Raw genomic sequence first — 19,866 nt, 5'->3', positions numbered from 1 at the left:
AACTAACAAAGTGAAACTTAATCAGACAAAAGAGAAGGACTGTTGTTCGCAGATAAAGCTGATCCCAGTTTAGGCATCCTAAACAGGGACACACCATGCTGCAACATGGTCACAGGTTCCATGGGTTTCCTCTAATTGCAAACTCAAGTGGCTGAATTCCACAAGATGGGGCTGCTCGAAACAAGACAATGGTTTCGTTAGGTATGCAGGGGTATAATTTTTTGAATTAATACAGACATTTAAAAACAAGGTGGTCTGACAAGCACCTTTGTTCTTCCAAGACACAAATAACATTGATGATAATTGCTAACTATTTTTCAACCCCATCAATGGTGAATGGAAAAGTCCATTTGCAAGAGTGGTTTGAATCCAAACCAGGCCTGCAAACTGACAAAGCAGGGTGAGTTCATTTGAAAGTACCTCGCTTTCAAAGGCATTCACTTTCAGCCCCTTTGAAGCTGTAATCACACATCATAATGACGGCCACCTGTCAAAGTGGACCACATAGCACAGGGGAGGTTGGGATCTTTCCACCAGCAGAAAAACGGTTCCCATTCCTATTTGGGGGCTTGCCAGAAAGTAGGCATGAACTGCAGATGGAGAGGGGAAATAATTGAAATATTTGCTCTTTCGCCATACCAGCGGTCTCAACGCCCACCTTTCATTCTCTTTAAAAAGAAGATAAAACTACACAGTTAGGCACAGATACATTTGCAGTTCAATCCTATACATGCCTGCTCATAAGTAACTCCATGAGGCTTACCCCAAGATAAGTGGGTAGAGCATTGCAGATTGTGGGTTGTGGTTCCCCCCACCTGCAAGGATTGCACAGTCTTGACTGTGCATAGGATGCTTCATTGTGCACCTTTAGGGGGCAGGTGAAAACATTCCTCTTCATCCTGGCCTTTGTCTGATTAACATCCTATACCCTTTAAAATATGTGTTTGTGGGATAGAGGGTTATTGTTTTGTTTTGTTTATGTTCTGTATTTTATATTTTGTGTTTTAATATTGTATTTTTATGCTGTAAACTACCCTGAGATCTATGGATGAAGGGCGTTATACAAATCTAATTCTTAAAAAATTCTAAATATTGTTGAGTAAAAATTCCACATGCCAGAATTTCACTCACCAGGGGTATATATATATATAGAGAGAGAGAGAGTTGTTGTTTAATTTATGGGGTGCATGGGATGTTAGGGGAGAGGCAGTATCTCTGGTGGGGAACATTGCATGATCCTTCTGGTAGTTTGTCCCCATCGCCCTGCACGCAGCTCTCATCTGTGGCTTCAAGAAGCTGTCACCATGCGACAGTGGCCACACCCCAGAAATGGCTTTGACTGGCAGGCTAACCTGTTATCAAATGCATTGCTTTCTTTCCTTTGGACTACAACAAGGCTGAAGAGAGGGGTTCTGTCATCTGGACAGCCAAAGACCTCTATATACACAAGCTTACGCCCCAGAGAAGTCACTTCGGTGTTGCAAACACAGCAAAAACAACATGCAAGGCAGCAGCCATGAGCTATGAGCTCAACCTGATTGGCATAAGGTACGAGTACTACGGATTCCCTCTGTCAGTGGGAGAGACCATCATGTCTCACTGGTCAGCTACAAGCCTGGCAGCCCCTGGTCAAGTGCTGACCTGCCACTGTCTGCCTACTTCAAAGGGTGCTTGGAGCTCAGAGTATCAGTCGGGAAGCAAACTGAACTTTTGCACCAGGCAAAAAGGAAAAGGAACAAACTCTTTTGCCTAGCAAGCAGGCATGTCAGGAGCATGTGTCCTGGCTTGCTCACCAACCTATTTCAGGTCAATGACTCATGGAAGGTTGTTGACCATGAGTTGAAAATGCCTCTGCCCTCCACTGTTGCACACTGCTGCCTTTCCTCTGGCGCTGTGGTGGAGCATGCAGGCCCAGGCCCAGTTGCTGTTGCGGGACCTCTGTTGGGGGCTGCTGCTGCTGCTGCTGCTGACGTGCTTCTGGCATATGTCCATAGCTGCAGTAGGCCCCAATAGAGGTGCTGTGGTGGCGTCCCAAGCCCCAGCCCAGTGGCCGCTGGAGCGCATGCACGCCCTGTGTTGCAACATCATGACATAGTGATGTGACATCATGGCATGGGGCACACACATGGGACACGGGTGGCGCTGTGGGTTAAACCACAGAGCCTAGGACTTGCCGATCAGAAGGTCAGCGGTTCGAATCCCCGCAATGACGGGGTGAGCTCCTGTTGCTCAGTCCCTGCTCCTGCCAATCCAGCAGTTCAAAGGCACGTCAAAGTGCAAGTAGATAAATAGGCACCACTCCGGCGGGAAGGTAAACGGCGTTTCCGTGCGCTGCTCTGGTTCGCCAGAAATGGCTTAGTCATGCTGGCCACATGACCCGGAAGCTGTACGCCGGCTCCCTCGGCCAGCAAAGCGAGATGAGCGCCGCAAGCCCAGAGTTGTCCACGACTGGACCTTGAGAGCCATTGTGGTGTAGTGGTTAAGAGCGGTCTTGTAATCTGGTTAAGAGCAGTCTCGTAATCTGGGGAACCGGGTTCGCGTCTCCGCTCCTCCACCTGCAGCTGCTGGGTGACCTTGGGCCAGTCCCACTTCTCTGAAGTCTCTCAGCCCCACTCACCTCACAGGGTGTTTGTTGTGGGGGAGGAAGGGAAAGGAGAATGTTAGCCGCTTTGAGACTCCTGAAGGGGAGTGAAAGGCGGGATATCAAATCCAAACTCTTCTTCTAATGGTCGGGGTCCCTTTACCTTTACCTTATGGGGCACACACATGCAGAGCACCCACAGTCTGGAGCCCAAGTCGGCATCGCTGCACTGTTGACTTAGGTTCTAAGCCAGTGGTTTATTAAGATGCCAGATCCTTTTCACATGTGCTACTGGCAATCTAGTTGTTGCCCACCTTACATTTGTGCAGTTGGTTTTTCCCAGGTTCTAAGTGCAAAACCTGACATTTGTCCCGCCTGAAATTCAGTTTGTTAGTTTGGGCCCAGTTTTCCAAGCTGTGAAGGTCATCTTGAATCCCGATTCTGTCTTCTGAAGCATTAGCTACCCCTCCCAGTAGGGTATCATCTGCAAATTTGATGAGCATCCCCTCAATTCCTTCATCCAAGTTGCTTATAAAAACATTGAACAACAATGCGCCCAAGACAGAACCCTGTAGCACCCCTATTGTCACTTTCTTCCAGGATGCTGAGGAACCATTAGTGAGCACTCTTTGGGTTCAGTCAGACAACCAGGTACAGATGCACAAAACAGTTACCTCGTCTAGCCCCCATTTTACCAGATTCTCATAAAAACTATCATGGGGGACTTTGCCAAAACGCCTTACTGAAATCAAAATACGCTAGGCCCATATCAATTCCCTGATCCTCCGATCTTGTAACACTATTAAAAAGAGAGAGAGATTCCTCTGGCATGACTTGTTTTTGAAAAACCCATGCTGGGTCTTAGCAATTACAGCATCCTTTTCGCAAGTGCTCAGAGACTTACCATTTCATTATCTGTTTCATGGTATTGATGTCAACTTCCTTTTTCTCCTGTTTGAAGATGGGGAAAACATTTGCCCCCCTCCAGTCTACAGGGTCCTCACCTGTTCTCCAAGGTTCTGAGATTACAACAGCAAGGTCCTTTGGAACCCTTGGGCGCAGCTCATCAGGCACTGGAGATCTGAATTCATTTAAAGTAGCTAGGTGTTCCCTTCTTTTCCTATCTTGGCCTGCAGTTCCTTCATTGAATTGATTGTTCTGTTGTTACCAGGCTGACCCTGCTTTCCTTTTGGGTAAAGACGGACTCAAAGAAGATTCCATCTTCTCTCTGTCCCCCAACAGCTTCTCTCCATCTTCTCCACCCAGAGGACATATGACTTGCTTGTTCTTTGTCTTGCTTCGAAGATAGCCAAGGTTATTTTTAACCTCCCTTGCAAGCTCATTCTGAGCTTTAGCTCACCTAACCTTCTCCTTGCAACTGTTGGCTACTTGTGTATACTTCTCCTTTGTGATTTCCCTTTTCTTCTTTTTCTTATAAATGCCTTCTCAAAGCTCAGCTCACCTGCAAGCTCCTTATGCCTCCCACTTTTCTTCCTTGCTGGAATTGTCTGCATTTGTGCCTTCAGTATATTTCACCTTTAAGAAAGTCCCATCCATCTTGGACTCCCTTCTCTGAGTATTTCTCACCATGGGACCTCAACCCGTAGTTCCTTAAGCTTTTTGAAATCAGCCTTAGAATCCTAGAGTTGGAAGAGACCACAAGGGCCATCGAGTCCAACCCCCTGCCAAGCAGGAAACACCATCAGAGCACTCCTGACATATGGTTGTCAAGCCTCTGCTTAAAGACCTCCAAAGAAGGAGACTCCACCACACTCCTGGGCAGCAAATTCCACTGTCAAACAGCTCTTACTGTCAGGAAGTTCTTCCTAATGTTTAGGTGGAATCTTCTTTCTTGTAGTTTGGATCCATTGCTCCGTGTCCGCTTCTCTGGAGCAGCAGAAAACAACCTTTCTCCCTCCTCTATGTGACATCCTTTTATATATTTGAACATGGCTATCATATTAAGCCTTCTTAAAGTCCAGAGTCCATTTCTTACCACAATCAGCTTTCGCTTGCCTCTGTATCATGAAAACCAGTAGGACATGCTCACTTCCTTCCAAAGCTCCCAGTATGTCTGCTAGGGCTGGGCAATATATCAATATATCATCCAAACCCGGCTTGAAACTCACATCATGATAACTGTTTCATAATATTTGAGTTGACAATATATCACGAATCACAATGTTTGTGAGTGCTAGGCAACATCTGGTTTTCAACATTGTGATATATCCCCAGCTAAACATCGCAATGTTATCCCCAGTTAAACATCACAATATATCACCAGCTAAACAATGCAATCTACCACAATGTCTAAAATAAGGAAGCAACTAAGAAGAGGCGAACAGGCTAATGTCCTGGCAACTGCTACTAAGAAGGGTCTAAAATGGATAAATCATGATGTCAGCAATCACCACACAGTCAGTTTTATCAGCAGGCACGTCAAAATGCATACAAATAGGACTTTTGGTTTTGGGCTTGGCTACCAAATGGTGGTATTCAGGAAAATACAAAGTATGGCAATGAGTCATAGTGAATAGAAATAATCTGGGACTGCTGTTTTAGACCCCTAAGTAATAGCAGTTGCCAGGGAATTATCCTGTTCACCTCTACATAGTTCCTTCCTTATTTCAGATATCGTGATATATCAATATATCATGATGTTTACCTGGTGATATATCATGGTATTGAAAACCAGATATCGCCCACCCCTAATGTCTGCTTCGTCGATTAGTCCTCCCGGTTGGTGAGGACCGGGTCCCTGATAGACAATGCCCTTGTGGCTTCTTCCACCTTATGGGAAATGAAATTGTCAGCAAGGCAATGGAGGAATTTGTTGGACCTAATATTTTTGGCAGACTTTGAATTCCAATAGATAGTAGTTATTGGGGAAGGTGAAGTCTCCCATGACTACTCTAATCTGCTGTAGGAAGCCATCATCCAAGTCTACAGCAGACATCCACAGTAAAGTCACTGCTGTTACCCATATACTCTCAATATGCCTTCCATGCTGGTCCAACACTCTAGCCCAGGCTACCTCAACCTCGGCCCTCCAGATGTTTTGAGACTACAATTCCCATCATCCCTGACCACTGGTCCTGTTAGCTAGGGATCGTGGGAGTTGTAGGCCAAAAATAAATCTGTAGGGCCAAGGTTGAGGAAGCCTGCTCTAACCTCTGCAGCATGCTGGCTCCATATCCACCTGCAATGACAATGGCTAGGGAGGCATAGAATATAATGTCTCATCAGTTACACTTTGCTCCACATGCTCACGCTAATTAACTCCATGGAGTAATCCAGATTTGAAATGTAGAAGCAGTCCTTTTGGTGGAAGTAGTGGCTGGTAACAGGGTTAGACCACTTAAAAGGATTAGATGGAACAAAACAAAAAATTCCTTCCAGTAGCACCTTAAAGACCAACTAAGTTAGTTCTAGGTATGAGCTTTCGTGTGCATGCACACTTCTTCAGATACACTGAAACAGAAGTCACCAGACCCTTCTATATAGTGAGAAGGTGGGGAGGGGTATTACTCAGAAGGGGGGTGGGAAAGTTTGGTAATAAGTTGCAATTCAGCAGCTTCTCTTTCCAGTCTATTTCTGAAATTCCTTTGTAATAGAACAGCTACTTTGAGATCTTGTATAGAATGTCCTGGGAGATTGAAGTGTTCTCCTACTGGTTTCTCTGTCTTGTGATTCCTGATGTCAGATTTATGTCCGTTTATCCTTTGGCGTAAGGTTTGGCCTGTTTGTCCAATATAGAGAGCTGAAGGACACTGTTGGCATTTGATGGCATTTGATGGCATACACAATACCCCTCCCTACCTTCTCACTATATAGAAGGGTCTGGTGACTTCAGTTTCAGTGTATCTGAAGACGTGTGCATGCACACGAAAGCTCATACCTAGAACTAACTTAGTTGGTCTTTAAGGTGCTACTGGAAGGAATTTTTTGTTTTGACTATGGCAGACCAACACGGCTACCTATCTGTAACAAGGATTAGATGGGTATTTTTTTGCCATTTTCAAGTTTGCAGAATAGATTCCACTTTCTCACTAGTACTGAGTGGCACTATCTTCAACTACAGCACTTTTTGGTGTCTATTTATGATGCCTCAGCATCTCTTATATTGCTGGAGGGGAGGTATAATCTTTGTAGAAAACTAAATCCATAGCAGTTGTTTATCAAAACATTGTAAATACAATGTTCAGGATCTTAAAGGTAAATGGACTAGAGGGTTCGTGTGTTCTATTTCATCCTAATCAGTGAAAAGTCGCTTCAGCAGCTATATGCAGTGTTTCTTAAAACTGAAACTGATTCAACAAGAGCTGATGTTTCAGGTACAGTGGTGCCTCGCAAGACGAAAAGAATCCGTTCCGCGAGTCTCTTCGTCTAGCGGTTTTTTCGTCTTGCGAAGCAACCCTATTAGCGGCTTAGCGGATTAGCGCTATTAGCGGCTTAGCGGCTTAGAAAAAGGGGGGGGGGAGTGAAAAAAAATCACATACTCGCAAGACGTTTTCGTCTTGCGAAGCAAGCCCATAGGGAAATTCGTCTTGTGAAGCGCCTCGAAAACGGAAAACCCTTTCGTCTAGCGGGTTTTTCGTCTTGCGAGGCATTCGTCTTGCGGGGCACCACTGTATACTGGAGTCCACAGTGCCTTTATAGTATAGGAAGGAATTGGCCAGCTCAGAGAGCTGGAAGGCTCATAATGTGTGCTGCATCTGTGGGACTTCCTTTGTGGTCAGAAATTATTGTTCGTATTAACATTGTATTGGCTATATCCTTGATACCTGCTGGTGTTCCTGCACTCTTAAATTATATCCCAGTGATGTGGGGGCTAAAAGATGCATATAGCTACTTAACTAATACCAGTGTACTGGAAGAAGCAAGATCACCAGTGTTGAAGCAATGATTCTTCAACATCAACTTCGTTGGACTGGTCATGTTGTGTGGATGCCTGATTATAGTCTTCCAAAGCAACTACTGTACACTGTTCCAAACTTAAAAATGGAAAGTGTAATGCTGGTGGTCAACAAAAGAGGTTTAAAGAATGTCTCAAGGCAATTTTTAAAAAAATGTAGTATAAACACCGAAAACTGGGAAACACTGGCCTGCGAGCGCTCCAGTTGGAGAACAGCCTTGACCAAAGGTGTCCTGGGCTTTGAAGACACTCAAACTCAGGACGCAAGGGAGAAAATGTGCTAAGAGGAAGACAGGCTTGGCAAATCCACACCGGGATCAACTCCCACCCGGAAACCAACGTCCCCACTGTGGAAGGACGTGTGGGTCCAGAATTGGCCTCCACAGTCACTTATGGACTCACTGTTAAAACCATGTTTATGGAAGTCAATCTTACTCAGCTACGAGTGATCACCAAAGGAAAGGAGGAGATGTATAATAAAAGTTATGCAAGCCCTTATGCAAGCTAAGAGACTAGTACTCAAAGCTGGAAGGACAAACACCATGATCTACTACTCCTTGGGTCGGCAAACTAAGGACCGCAGGCCGGATCAGGCCCAATTGCCTTCTAAACCCGGCCCGCCGATGGTCTGAGAATCACTGCGTGGATCACCAGCGTGCGTGTTATATAATAATAATAATAATAATAATAATAATAATAATAATAATAATTTATTATTTATACCCCGCCCATCTGGCTAGGCCTCCCCAGCCACTCTGGGCGGCTTCCAAAAGAATATTAAAATACTATGATACATCAAACATTAAAAGCATCCCTAAACATTCTTTCCCTCTCCCTCACACAGGAGCGGCGCCTCCTCCCTCCCTCCTCTTGGCTTCTCCCTGCCATGCCTAGAGGAGGAAGGGGGCTGGGCATTGTTGGTGTGCTGCTCATCGTCCCTCTGCCAGCCCCTGCCACTGGCAAGGCACAGGAGCTGCAGTTGGCTGAGCGCCCCTCTCGAGTTGCCACTATTTGAAGCAGCCCCTCTCTGGAGCCCTTTCATGCGCTGCTCATTGTCCCTCGTTCATTCCCCCCCCAAAAAATATAGACCGGCCCCCCACAAGGTCTGAGGGACAGTGGACCGGCCCCCTGCTGAAAAAGTTTGAGGACCCCTGCCTTATACCATGGGCAGGGTACAAATAAATTATCATTATTACTATTTATTACTGTTATTTATTATTATTATTATTACTACTACTGCTACTACCAGGCCTTGTCGGTCCAGAGCAAGGGTGGATAAACATCTGTGATTAAGAAAACCTGCACCTGATTTGTCAACCATATTAGGTGTGCTTTTAAAAATGTGTTTTTTTAAAGAAAGAAAACTAAATTGAAAAGAATCAAATGCAATACATCGTAGGCTCTTTAAAACCAAATCTACAACTCTCTGACAAGTGCATTAATCTTAACCAGAATTTTGTTGGAACGAGCCAACTGCAAACTGATTTACGTTGCGGGTTTCTTTCAACAAATGCTTATTAAAATTAATTACAGTTCAGGCTTTGGACATAATATCAAACTTCAGTTAATCAATAATAGAAGCGAAAGTTCTCTGTCTTCATGGCCACCCTTGAGAAGAAGAGGGGCACATGCAAGGGGAAGAAGAGCGTCATTTCTTTCACACTGAGTCATTGCGATGTCTGGATGCAGCCACCCAGTTAAGGCCTGCTTTTATTTGCAAATGAACAGGCTCCCCCAGCCAAGTATTATTAATATCATGTATAACAGGTAAAGGGACCCCTGACCATTAGGTCCAGTCGTGGCCGACTCTGGGGCTGCGGCGCTCATCTCACTTTATTGGCCGAGGGAGCCGGCGTACAGCTTCCGGGTCATGTGGCCAGCAGGACTAACCCGCTTCTGGTGAGCCAGAGCAGCGCACGGAAATGCCGTTTACCTTCCCATCAGAGCGGTACCTATTTATCTACTTGCACTTTGACGTGCTTTCGAACTGCTAGGTTGGCAGGAGCAGGGACCGAGCAACGGGAGCTCACCCCGTTGTGGGGATTTGAACCGCCGACCTTCTGATCGGCAAGCCCTAGGCTCTGTGGTTTAACCCACAGCGCCACCTGCGTCCTAATATCATGTATGGGTCAGCAATATATAGGTACTGCCAAGCAAACAGTTTGGACATCATATTTCCATGCTGCTCTTCTACCCACTAACAGGGACATGGGTGGCGCTGTGGTCTAAACCCCTGAGCCTCCTGGGCTTGCTGATCGGAAGGTCAGCGGTTCGAATCCCTGCGACGGGGTGAGCTCCCGTTGCTGGGTCCCAGCTCCTGCCAACCTAGCAGTTCGAAAGCACGTCAAAGTGCAGGTACATAAATAGGTACTGCTGCGGTCGGAAGGTAAACGGCATTTCCGTGCACTCTGGTTTCCGTCATGGTGTTCAGTTGCGCCAGAAATGGTTGAGTCCTGCTTGCCACATGACCCGGAAAGCTGTCTGTGGACAAACACCGGCTCCCTCAGCCTGAAAGCAAGATGAGCACTGTACCCCGTAGTCACCTTTGACTGGACCTAACCATCCAGGGGTTCTTTACCTTTACCTCTTTTACCTATCCACTAATTACCTACGCTTGCTTCTGGAAAATTAAGCACAAATATTTCAAATAGTAAGTTGTTTGTGGTTTATTTGCACAATTTCTTACTGCACAGAGAACCATAATGGCTTAATTTCACAAATGTTCTGCTTTAACTTTAAGACTTAAAGTTGTACTACGAGGCCGCAGCTTTCTGCTGGCTAAAAGATTGGCTACTTCTTGAAGACACTGATGTACTAGATTTGGAAGGTTTTAACAATGCTTTTGGTTGGCATGCATACTTATGGTACGACAAAGTTAAGATCAATAAGGCCTTTAAGAACCATATTGTCAGAAAAGCAGTGTTCAATGTCTGGACAAAATATAAAGACTTATTGGAAAACAAAACTCCAAGGTGGCTATCACCTCTGGAAGCTAAGGCCTGAAAAAGACCCAATATGGAGGCCAAATGGCCAAAATATTGGGAAATATTAGAAAAAGATGGAGACAATTGGAAATTGCAGAGTTTGGAGAAAATGAAGGATAAAGTGCGAGACTGGCTACACTACGCTCAGATTAAAGAAGTCTTTAAAAATGACAAAAAGTTAGGGTTCCAGGTGGAGAAATCGAAATTGGAAACAGAATTGTTAGAACCTAAGACTAAGGTAATCTCAAGAATGTATAACTTGCTGTTAAAATGGAACACACAAGACGAAATGGTTAAATCGGCTATGATAAAGTGGGCACAGGATATTGGCTATAACATCATGTTTGAAGACTGGGAAAGGTTGTGGACCACTGGGTTGAACTTCACTGCATGTAATGCTTTGAAGGAAAATGTAATGAAAATGATATATAGATGGTACATGACCCCAGTTAAACTTGCCAAAATATACCATTTGTCTGACAACAAATGTTGGAAATGTAAAGGAAATGAAGGAACATTCTTTCACCTCTGGTGGACCTGCCCTAGAGTGAAGGCCTTCTGGGAAATGATATATAATGAGTTGAAAAAGGTATTTAAGTATACTTTCCCCAAGAAACCAGAGGCCTTCCTCCTGGGTATTGTCGGCCAGAGGGTGATAAAGAAGGACAGAACTTTTTTCCTGTATGCAACAACGGCAGCAAGGATACTCATCGCTAAGCACTGGAAAACCCAAGTTCTACCCACCCTGGAAGAATGGCAGATGCAACTGATAGACTACATGGAACTGGCCGAGATGACCGGCAGAATCCGAGACCTGGGAGAGGAGAGGGTTGAAGAAGATTGGAAGAAATTTAAGATCTATTTGCAAAATACTGTAATTTGGTTGAATGTTAAGAAGGATGCTAGATCATAAAAAATTGAGCACCACTAAATTAGATGGAATTGGGATGACAAGTGAGAAATATAAATCTTCTGGAGAACTATTAGACTATATTTAAATGAATGGGGCACAAGAATGTAAACAAGATGATAAATTGCTGGTAAAAATTTACAATGATGTAAGTGGGAGCGGGAGACGTGAGGGAGTCCAAAGAAGTTATGAAATTATGCTACGATACATGTTATATTGGTTATTATGTTTATACTTGTATTTAAAAATCTTAATAAATATTAAAAATAAATAAATAATAATTTCACAAATGTTCTGTGGCTTTTAAAGTCAGGCCAGATCCATAGTGCCAAAAGCACATGGGCTTGTATGATTGTGTTCATAGACCATATGCTTTATTTATAATAGTAGTCCATTAGTAGCTTGTTCAGGAAATATATGGATGATAAACTGGAACATTTATTTGTTTTTCTTGGTGATGTAATTCAGTGATTTAAGCTAAGGAAGTTTAAATGCCTCTGCGTCCGTCAAGGGCAGGGGTCCTCAAACTTTTTAAACAGGGGGCCATTTCACTGACCCTCAGACACAGTCGGGGCCACACTATAAGTTTGAAAAAAATATGAACAAATTCCTATGCACACTTCGCATAACATATTTTTTGCTCCATAAGACGCACTTTTTTCCTCCTAAAAAGTAAGGGGAAATGTCTGTGCGTCTTATGGAGCGAATGCGTGGTCCCTGGAGCCGAATTGCCCAGGAGAGAAAAGCAGATCATGCTTCTTCTTTTTTTAGAAAGAGGAAAGGGGGTGTTGAAAGGAAGCAGCTGCGGCAAGCGATTGGGAGGGAGATGAGGGACGCTAGCAATAAAGGAGGCTGCCTGGGAGGGGGGGAGGTAAAAGCCCATGGATCCTCAGGATTTTTGCATTGGGTCACCCCAAATTCACCACCAGATCACATAGCATGTCCATGGCTATAGCCTGCACCAAAAAACCCACACATCCACTGTTTCGTGGGGCCGCAATGGCGCAAAAATGTGGTTACAAAGAACGGATCCACATGGATTCTCAGGATCTTTGCATTGGGCTACCCCAAACTCACCACCAAATCACATGTCTGTGGCCACAGCATGAACCACAAAAATCATACATCCGCTGTTTCGTTCAGAATATTTTTTTTCTTGTTTTCCTCCTCTAAAAACTGGGTGCATCTTATGGTCAGGTGCGTCTTATGGAGCGAAAAATACGGTAATTTATTTGTTGTGCACAAAAAACAGGAAAAACAATAAGTATTTAAAAAGAAGAACAATTTTAATAAACTTACAAGTATTTCAGTTGGAAGTATGGGCCTGCTTTTGGCTAAAGAGATGGTCAGTATCGCTAATGCTCATTCCTACAACCCAGCCTACACATGGATCTCCCTCACCCCCATGGCCCAGTCTACATGCAGGCCTTCCATGCCCCCATCCCCACAACCCAGCCTATACACGTCTCCCTAACCCCCTTCCCCACGACCCAGCCTATGAATGTGCTTCCCTAACCCAGATCCCCATGACCCAACCTGCACCCGTGTCTCCTTAAGCCCCATCCTTACAACCCAACTTGCTGCTCATTTTCCACCTCTCCATTTTGATTCTCTGGCCCCATATCTGCACAAACTTATTATCCCAAAATACAGACGTGCTTTTACATGTGCAAGACTGGATGTTTTGCCATCTGCGGTACTGGAGGGTCGATTCCAAAAGATCCCGCCTGAGAAACGTCTTTGCCCCTGTGGAGACGGTAGCACCGAAACAGCGGCACGCGTCCTCCTGTCTTGCGCTCTCTACAAAGACCCGAGGAACGAGATCCTCACCCCAGTCGTACTAAGCATCCCAGGGCGCTCAGCCACTGCCATAATCTCCTTTCTTCTATCAGATCAAAATGAGCAGATAACAGCAAAGGTCGCTGGGTTCATAGCAGGGGCAATCAGAATAAGGGCCACTAACTGACGGCTGGTTCAGGACTTTAAATTGTGCTCTAATATCGAATTCCCTTTTCTGCGTATACTGTAATGTTTTACTGTTGCTATGGCCATTGGCTAATGTGAATAAGGTTTTATCTATCCTATCCAACTTGCTGCGTGTCCCCCTAACCCCTTTCCACCACCACCCAGCTAGCACGCCTGCCCTCCAACCCCAAATCCCCATGCGCCAGCCTGCCCACATCTCCCTACCCCCGATCCCCACGGCACGGCCTGCCCGTGGGTCGCCCATCCCCACGACTCACTGCGGCCTCTTGCAAAAGTAGCCTCCTCTTGTGCACTTTCTTGGGACAACTGCAGCGCCTGACCTGCACTGACCCGAAGGGCACTGGGAGCTGAAGAGTGCGTGCCACAGAGGAGGCGATTGAGAGAGCAAAGCTGACCGGAGGGACGCGACTGGCGAGCGATCCTGCACACACTTCACCAACTAGGTTGACACTACCACTCAAACCTCTCCATTCTGAAGGAAATCAGCCCTGAGTGCTCCCTGGAAGGACAGGTCCTGAAGCTGAGGCTCCAAGACTTTGGCCACCTCATGAGAAGCGAAGACTCCCTGGAAAAGACCCTGATTTGGGGAAAGATGGAGGGCACATGGAGAAGGGGACGACAGAGGGCGAGATGGTGGGACAGTGTTCTGGAAGCTACCAGCATGAGTTTGACCAAACTGCGGGAGGCATTGGAAGACAGGAGGGCCTGGCGTGCTCTGGTCCAGGGGGTCACGAAGAGGAGGACACGACTAAACGACTAAACAACCCACCTCTCCACCACCACCACCACCGCGTAGCCCCTTCTGCAGCTGTGCCCGCCAAGCCTGTTCACCAGCAGGGCTGCCCACTCAGTCAGTCCCCTCCCCCCCCATGCAGTGAGGCGTCCACAGCTTCCGATTGGCTGCAGGAGCTTCCAGAAGCAGTGGAAGTGTTGCTGCCCACCCAGTCCCACCCCCGTGTGGCGAGTCATCTGAGGCTCCTTTTCAAGGAAACACCGCGCTCGCTGGCTCCCAATACGCACAGGGCCTGACTAAGCAGGCGGCAGGGTCTCCGGGCCAGATTTCTGAGCCTAGTGGGCTGGATCCAGCCCACAGCCCATAGTTTGAAGACCCCTGGTATAAGGCCTGATAAAGAGCTTCAGTAGAGAATTCAACCAAGCAGCATCTTCTGCTCACTAGACTTCCAGCTCCAGCTTTCTGCTCAAAGCCCCAGCTCTAAGGACCAACCTCAAGCCACTTGGCTGCAGAATAAATCTTCCAAGTCTAGATTTGGGTGTGGCAACTCAGAGCCCTGGGTTGGTCCCTGTAATACAGTCACTGCTGTCATGGATGTTATGCCACCAAGACTGAATAATACCAGTCTTGAAAGACCTACACTGGCTCCCAGTATGTTTCCGAGCACAAAGTGTTGGTGCTGACCTTGAAAGCCCTAAACGGCCTCAGGGGCCCAGTATACCTGAAGGAGCATCTCCACCCCCATCGTTCAGCCCAAACACTGAGGTCCAGCTCTGAGGGCTTTCTGGTTGTTCCCTCGCTGTGAGAAGCCAAGTTACAGGGAACCAGGCAGAGGGCCTTCTTGGTGGTGGCAACGCCCTCCTGTCAGATGTCAAAGAGAAAAACAACTACCAGACTTTTAGAAGACATCTGAAGGCAGCCCTGTTTAGGGACGCTTCTAATATTTAATAGGTGATTGTATTTTAATATTCTGTTGGAAGCCACCCCGAGTGGCTGGGGAAGCCCAGCCAGATGGACGAGGTATAAATAATATATTATTAATTATTATTATTCTTATTATTATTATGCACAATGTGTGGTACGAATGTTACTAGCACCCACTAGTCAGTCTTTTGGGATGCTATGCAAGCAGTACTATACACATCAGCAAAGTCAGTTTCCTCCCAGTGAAATTCACCATGTGAGAACTGAATATTCTGTTCCTGCCTTTGCATGGGAGTTTTAATTAACATTGACACTCTGCCCTCCCTTTGTCAGAGTTCAGGACTAAGTCTGTGTTTCTGGGCAAGAAACGAAGCCTCTGAGATCCCTGCACAACTAGCAGCTATACCACAGGATGCATTAGGCTACCCTGGCATGTGCTCACTCTGTCCCTGGGGAAAACGTCACGGCTCGTATACTGGGGAGGAGGGGATCAAGAGGCATAGTGCAGATCAGGGGTAGCCAATGTGGTATACGCCAGACATAGTTGGACTACAACTCCCATCAGCCCTGACCATTGGCCATACTGACTGGGATGACTGGAGCCATCATCCAACAGCATTTGGAAGGGAGAGTGCAAGCAAACTTTAACCCTTCCTAGGGAGCCTAGGGACGCGGGTGGCGCTGTGGTTTAAACCACAGAGCCTAGGGCTTGCTGATCAGAAGGTCGGCGGTTCAAATCCCTGCGACGGGGTGAGCTCCCAATGCTCTGTCCCAGCTCTTGCCAACCTAGCAGTTCAAAAGCACACCAGTGCAAGTAGATAAATAGGTACCACTCCGGCGGGAAGGTAAACAGCGTTTCCGTGCACTGCTCTGGTTCGCCAGAAGCGGCTTAGTCATGCTGGTCACATGACCCGGAAGCTGTATGCCGGCTCCCTCAGCCAATAAAGCGAGATGAGCGCCACAAGCCCAGAGTTGTTCACGACTGGACCTAACGGTCAAGGGTCCCTTTACCTTTACCTTTACCTTTAGGGAGCCTCAACATACGTTTTGGTAATCTAGCAGGATAGGCTTAAAAAGCTTATCCTAAGAGCCAATTTGTAACCTTTCGCCTTTTAACAATAAATTAACAAATGCTGTCTTAACTGCAAACTACTTCACTAGGGTTTCTGTACCAAAAAGCTACGGACACTTTTGACACAATAGTATGCAGATATGGGAAATGTCTACCCAAATATAAAGTGATTTACCATGTCCCTCCTAAAGTACCCTGCCAAGTTTTGTGGAACCTAGACTACTGGACATTTTTTAAAACCTTACAACTGCTGTACTCATCTGTGCTAGATGAATGAAACCTTGCTTAAGACACAGCAAGATTACAGTTCACCTCTTAAAAGCGTATGCATAAAAAAACAACCCTACTGCATTGGTGATACTCAAAATCCAAATTAGGACCCCCATAATTAGTGCAATGAAACACTGCGGAGAGGAAAGGAACACTTACTGTTCAAACACGGGTTATTACTGCACCGGTCTATCTTCTTCTCACAGTTGGAACCGTGGTAATTCACTGGGCAGTGGCAAGTGTAGCCGCCAATCCGTTTCTCCACACAGGTCCCGCCATTGAAACAAGGCCCATCGGCGCAGGTCATAGCACTGACTTCGCAGTTCTTGCCGTAGAAACCTTGAGGGCAGCTGCATTTGTAGTCATTCTCCAAGTCCTGCAAGATAAGGACAGACAGCCGAGTGATTAGGCCTTTTTGCCCAGGATGAAAGAGGCTGAAGCACAACCCACTGAGGTTGTCTCCTGTGTAAGACCATCGGAAAGGGGAGATTGATCCGGTCCCAGATAGATTGAAATGCTTGCTTGTTACCTTTCCTCTTGACTCTTTTCCTTGTGCGTTTTTGTCTCTTAGTTTATAAGAGCCCAGCTCATGTTTTCAGGAGACAGACAATACAGCGGTACCTCGGTTTACAAACTTAATCCGTTTTGGAAGTCCGTTCTTAAACCAAAACTGTTCTTAAACCGAGGTGCGCTTTCCCTAATGAGGCTTCCCACCACCAGTGCCCTTCCACCATTCGGATTCTGTTCTTAGACTGACGTAAAGTTCGCAATCCGGGACACTACTTCCGGTTTTGTGGAGTTCGTAAACCGAATCGTTCGTAAACAGGACTGTTCTTAAACCAAGGTACCACTGTACTCAACATCAAAAAAATGAAGATCATGGCCACTGGTCCCATCACCTCCTGGCAAATAGAAGGGGAAGAAATGGAGGCAGTGAGAGATTTTACTTTCTTGGGCTCCATGATCACTGCAGATGGTGACAGCAGTCACGAAATTAAAAGATGCCTGCTTCTTGGGAGAAAAGCAATGACAAACCTAGACAGCATCTTAAAAAGCAGAGACATCACCTTGCCGACAAAGGTCCGTATAGTTCAAGCTATGATTTTCCTAGTAGTGATGTATGGAAGTGAGAGCTGGACCATAAAGAAGGCTGATTGCCGAAGAATGGATGCTTTTGAATTCTGGTGCTGGAGGAGACTCTGGAGAGTCCCATGGACTGCAAGAAGATCCAACCTCTCCAACCTAAAGGAAATCAGCCCTGAGTGCTCACTGGAAGGACAGATCCTGAAGCTGAGGCTCCAAGACTTTGGCCACCTCATGAGAAGAGAAGACTCCCTGGAAAAGACCCTGATGTTGGGAAAGATGGATGGCACAAGGAGAAGGGGGTGACAGAGGACAAGATGGTGGGAAAGTGTTCTCGAAGCTACCAGCATGAGTTTGACCCAACTGCGGGAGGCAGTGGAAGACAGGAGTGCCTGGCGTGCTCTGGTCCAGGGGGTCACGAAGAGAGGATACGACTAAACAACTAAACAACAACAACCACTTAAAATCTTTAAAATAGGATAAAAATACAATAAAAAATTGTGTGTTTCATTGGAGTTTGTACAGGATATATTCCCAGTGGCTCATGTCCCACTGTGTTCAGACCCCTAATCCACTGCAGTTGTTCATCTCACATATAATCAATACAAAAGACATACCTGTCATGTGTTTTAAATAGGGTTTACATTTTGATCACATTCTTACATTTAAGCTCCAAGCAGAACCAGCTGATCATGATTTGGGCTTGGTCCCATCAGTTCAGCTCCTGAAAAGCGTACTTAACATTGTAAATGCTCCAGCTCAAGGGTTGCTAACCCAGGGGTGCCTTCCAAATGTTGTTGGGCCCTAGTTCCCACCATCCTTGAGGCAAAATCCTGGGGGTGTGCAACCTGGCCTCCCTGGCAGGTGCCAGCTTCCATAAGGATCCCCTCCCTGGCACAGGTGGCAGAGCAGCCAAGGCCCTCAGTGAGCAGGTGCGGACAGAGGGAGGCAGGCAAGGGGCCCAGTGCTCCTCTCTGCAGGTGTGCGTTGGGGGGGGGTTATCCGCCAAGGGCCATGTCAGCCAGCTGGGCTCCCCCTTGTGTGGGCAGACAGGCAGTGCAGCATGGCACAGCTTGGCTCCAGTGGGGGGTGCTCTAGTGGCATCAGTGGCTTGCTCGCCCCAGGCACCAGCAACCCACACTATGCCACTGTCCTTGATCATTGGCCATGATGGCTGCAGCTGATGGGAGTTGGAGTTTCATAATATCTGGACTACATCAGTAGTGGTGTATGGAAGTGAGAGCTGGACCATCAAGAAGGCTGATCGCCGAAGAATGGATGCTTTTGAATTCTGGTGCTGGAGGAGACTCTTGAGAGTCCCATGGACTGCAAGAAGATCCAACCTCTCCAACCTAAAGGAAATCAGCCCTGAGTGCTCACTGGAAGGACAGATCCTGAAGCTGAGGCTCCAAGACTTTGGCCACCTCATGAGAAGAGAAGACTCCCTGGAAAAGACCCTGATGTTGGGAAAGATGGAGGGCACAAGGAGAAGGGGACGACAGAAGACGAGATGGTGGGACAGTGTTCTTGAAGCTACCAGCATGAGTTTGACCCAACTGTGGGAGGCAGTGGAAGACAGGGGTGCCTGGCGTGCTCTGGTCCAGGGGGTCACGAAGAGGCGGACACAACTAAACGACTAAACAACAGTATCTGGACAGCTCCATGTTGGCTAGCCCTGTTCCAGCTAAAGCACTTTCAAGGATAGAAGGAATGAAAGACACCTTGGACTTATAGCTAATCTTCCACTTCATTTTACTTGCAGAAGAGCCTTGCTTTGGTTAGACTTGATTTGGTCAAAGCATTTCAGGTCTTGCAAGGCTTCATGAAAGGTCATAGGTCTTTAGACCGAAACAAAAGTTCAATACAGGTTACCTTCATATGTAGCAGTTTATAGATCTGACCTCATATTGCAAGTTACCCTAGGTCAGTGGTGGCGAACCTATGGCACGCTTGCCAGAGGGGGCACTCAGAGCCCTCTCTGTGGGCACACGCGCCGTCACCCCAGCACAGAACTGGCAGAAGGCGAAGGTGGTGCGCCGAGTCCTCAGCTCAACTGCGCAGCAGGGGCGGGACGCGATGACCGTCAGGGCGCCGACTCTCTCCAAAATGGGGGTCTCAGCTATTCTTTGGCCTGAGTTCATTGCACCCAATTGCATGGAGGCTTCTGGAGCATATTGTGGCAATTAGTATTTTGTGCAAGCGGGTTGCGAAATAGCACTGGCAATGATTATGGCGGGCCCTCAGTTCCGGATGCTGCGCAAGCAGGACAGTAAAGAGCCGAAATCTCCAAATTGGCCCATTTGCTGCAGCGCCTTTAGGGCTCCTTTTGCTCAGTTGCTCCGCACAGGATGCCCAGACCAAGAAGGCAGCCTTGTGGCCAGGGAGGTGCAACGGAAAGGGCCAGGTGA

At 46.7% G+C, this 19,866-nt stretch overlaps 1 protein-coding gene across 2 annotated transcripts in view; it reads right to left on the bottom strand.

Annotated features, from left to right (window-relative positions):
• The window catches only part of DLL3 (delta like canonical Notch ligand 3), a 180,230-nt gene that overhangs the window by 94,711 nt on the left and 65,653 nt on the right, over positions 1–19,866 (bottom strand). For both annotated transcript variants that reach the window (XM_081869022.1, XM_081869023.1), the window contains one exon: positions 16,535–16,751. In XM_081869022.1, coding sequence (XP_081725148.1) covers positions 16,535–16,751 — 217 coding nt within the window. The remainder of the gene's footprint in view (positions 1–16,534; positions 16,752–19,866) is intronic.

This window comes from Podarcis erhardii, assembly GCF_964252035.2.
Source record: "Podarcis erhardii genome assembly, chromosome: 7".
Lineage (NCBI taxonomy): Eukaryota > Metazoa > Chordata > Lepidosauria > Squamata > Lacertidae > Podarcis > Podarcis erhardii.
The sequence above is the reverse complement of the archived record's forward strand: the minus strand, read 5'-3'. Positions and strand labels throughout refer to the sequence as shown.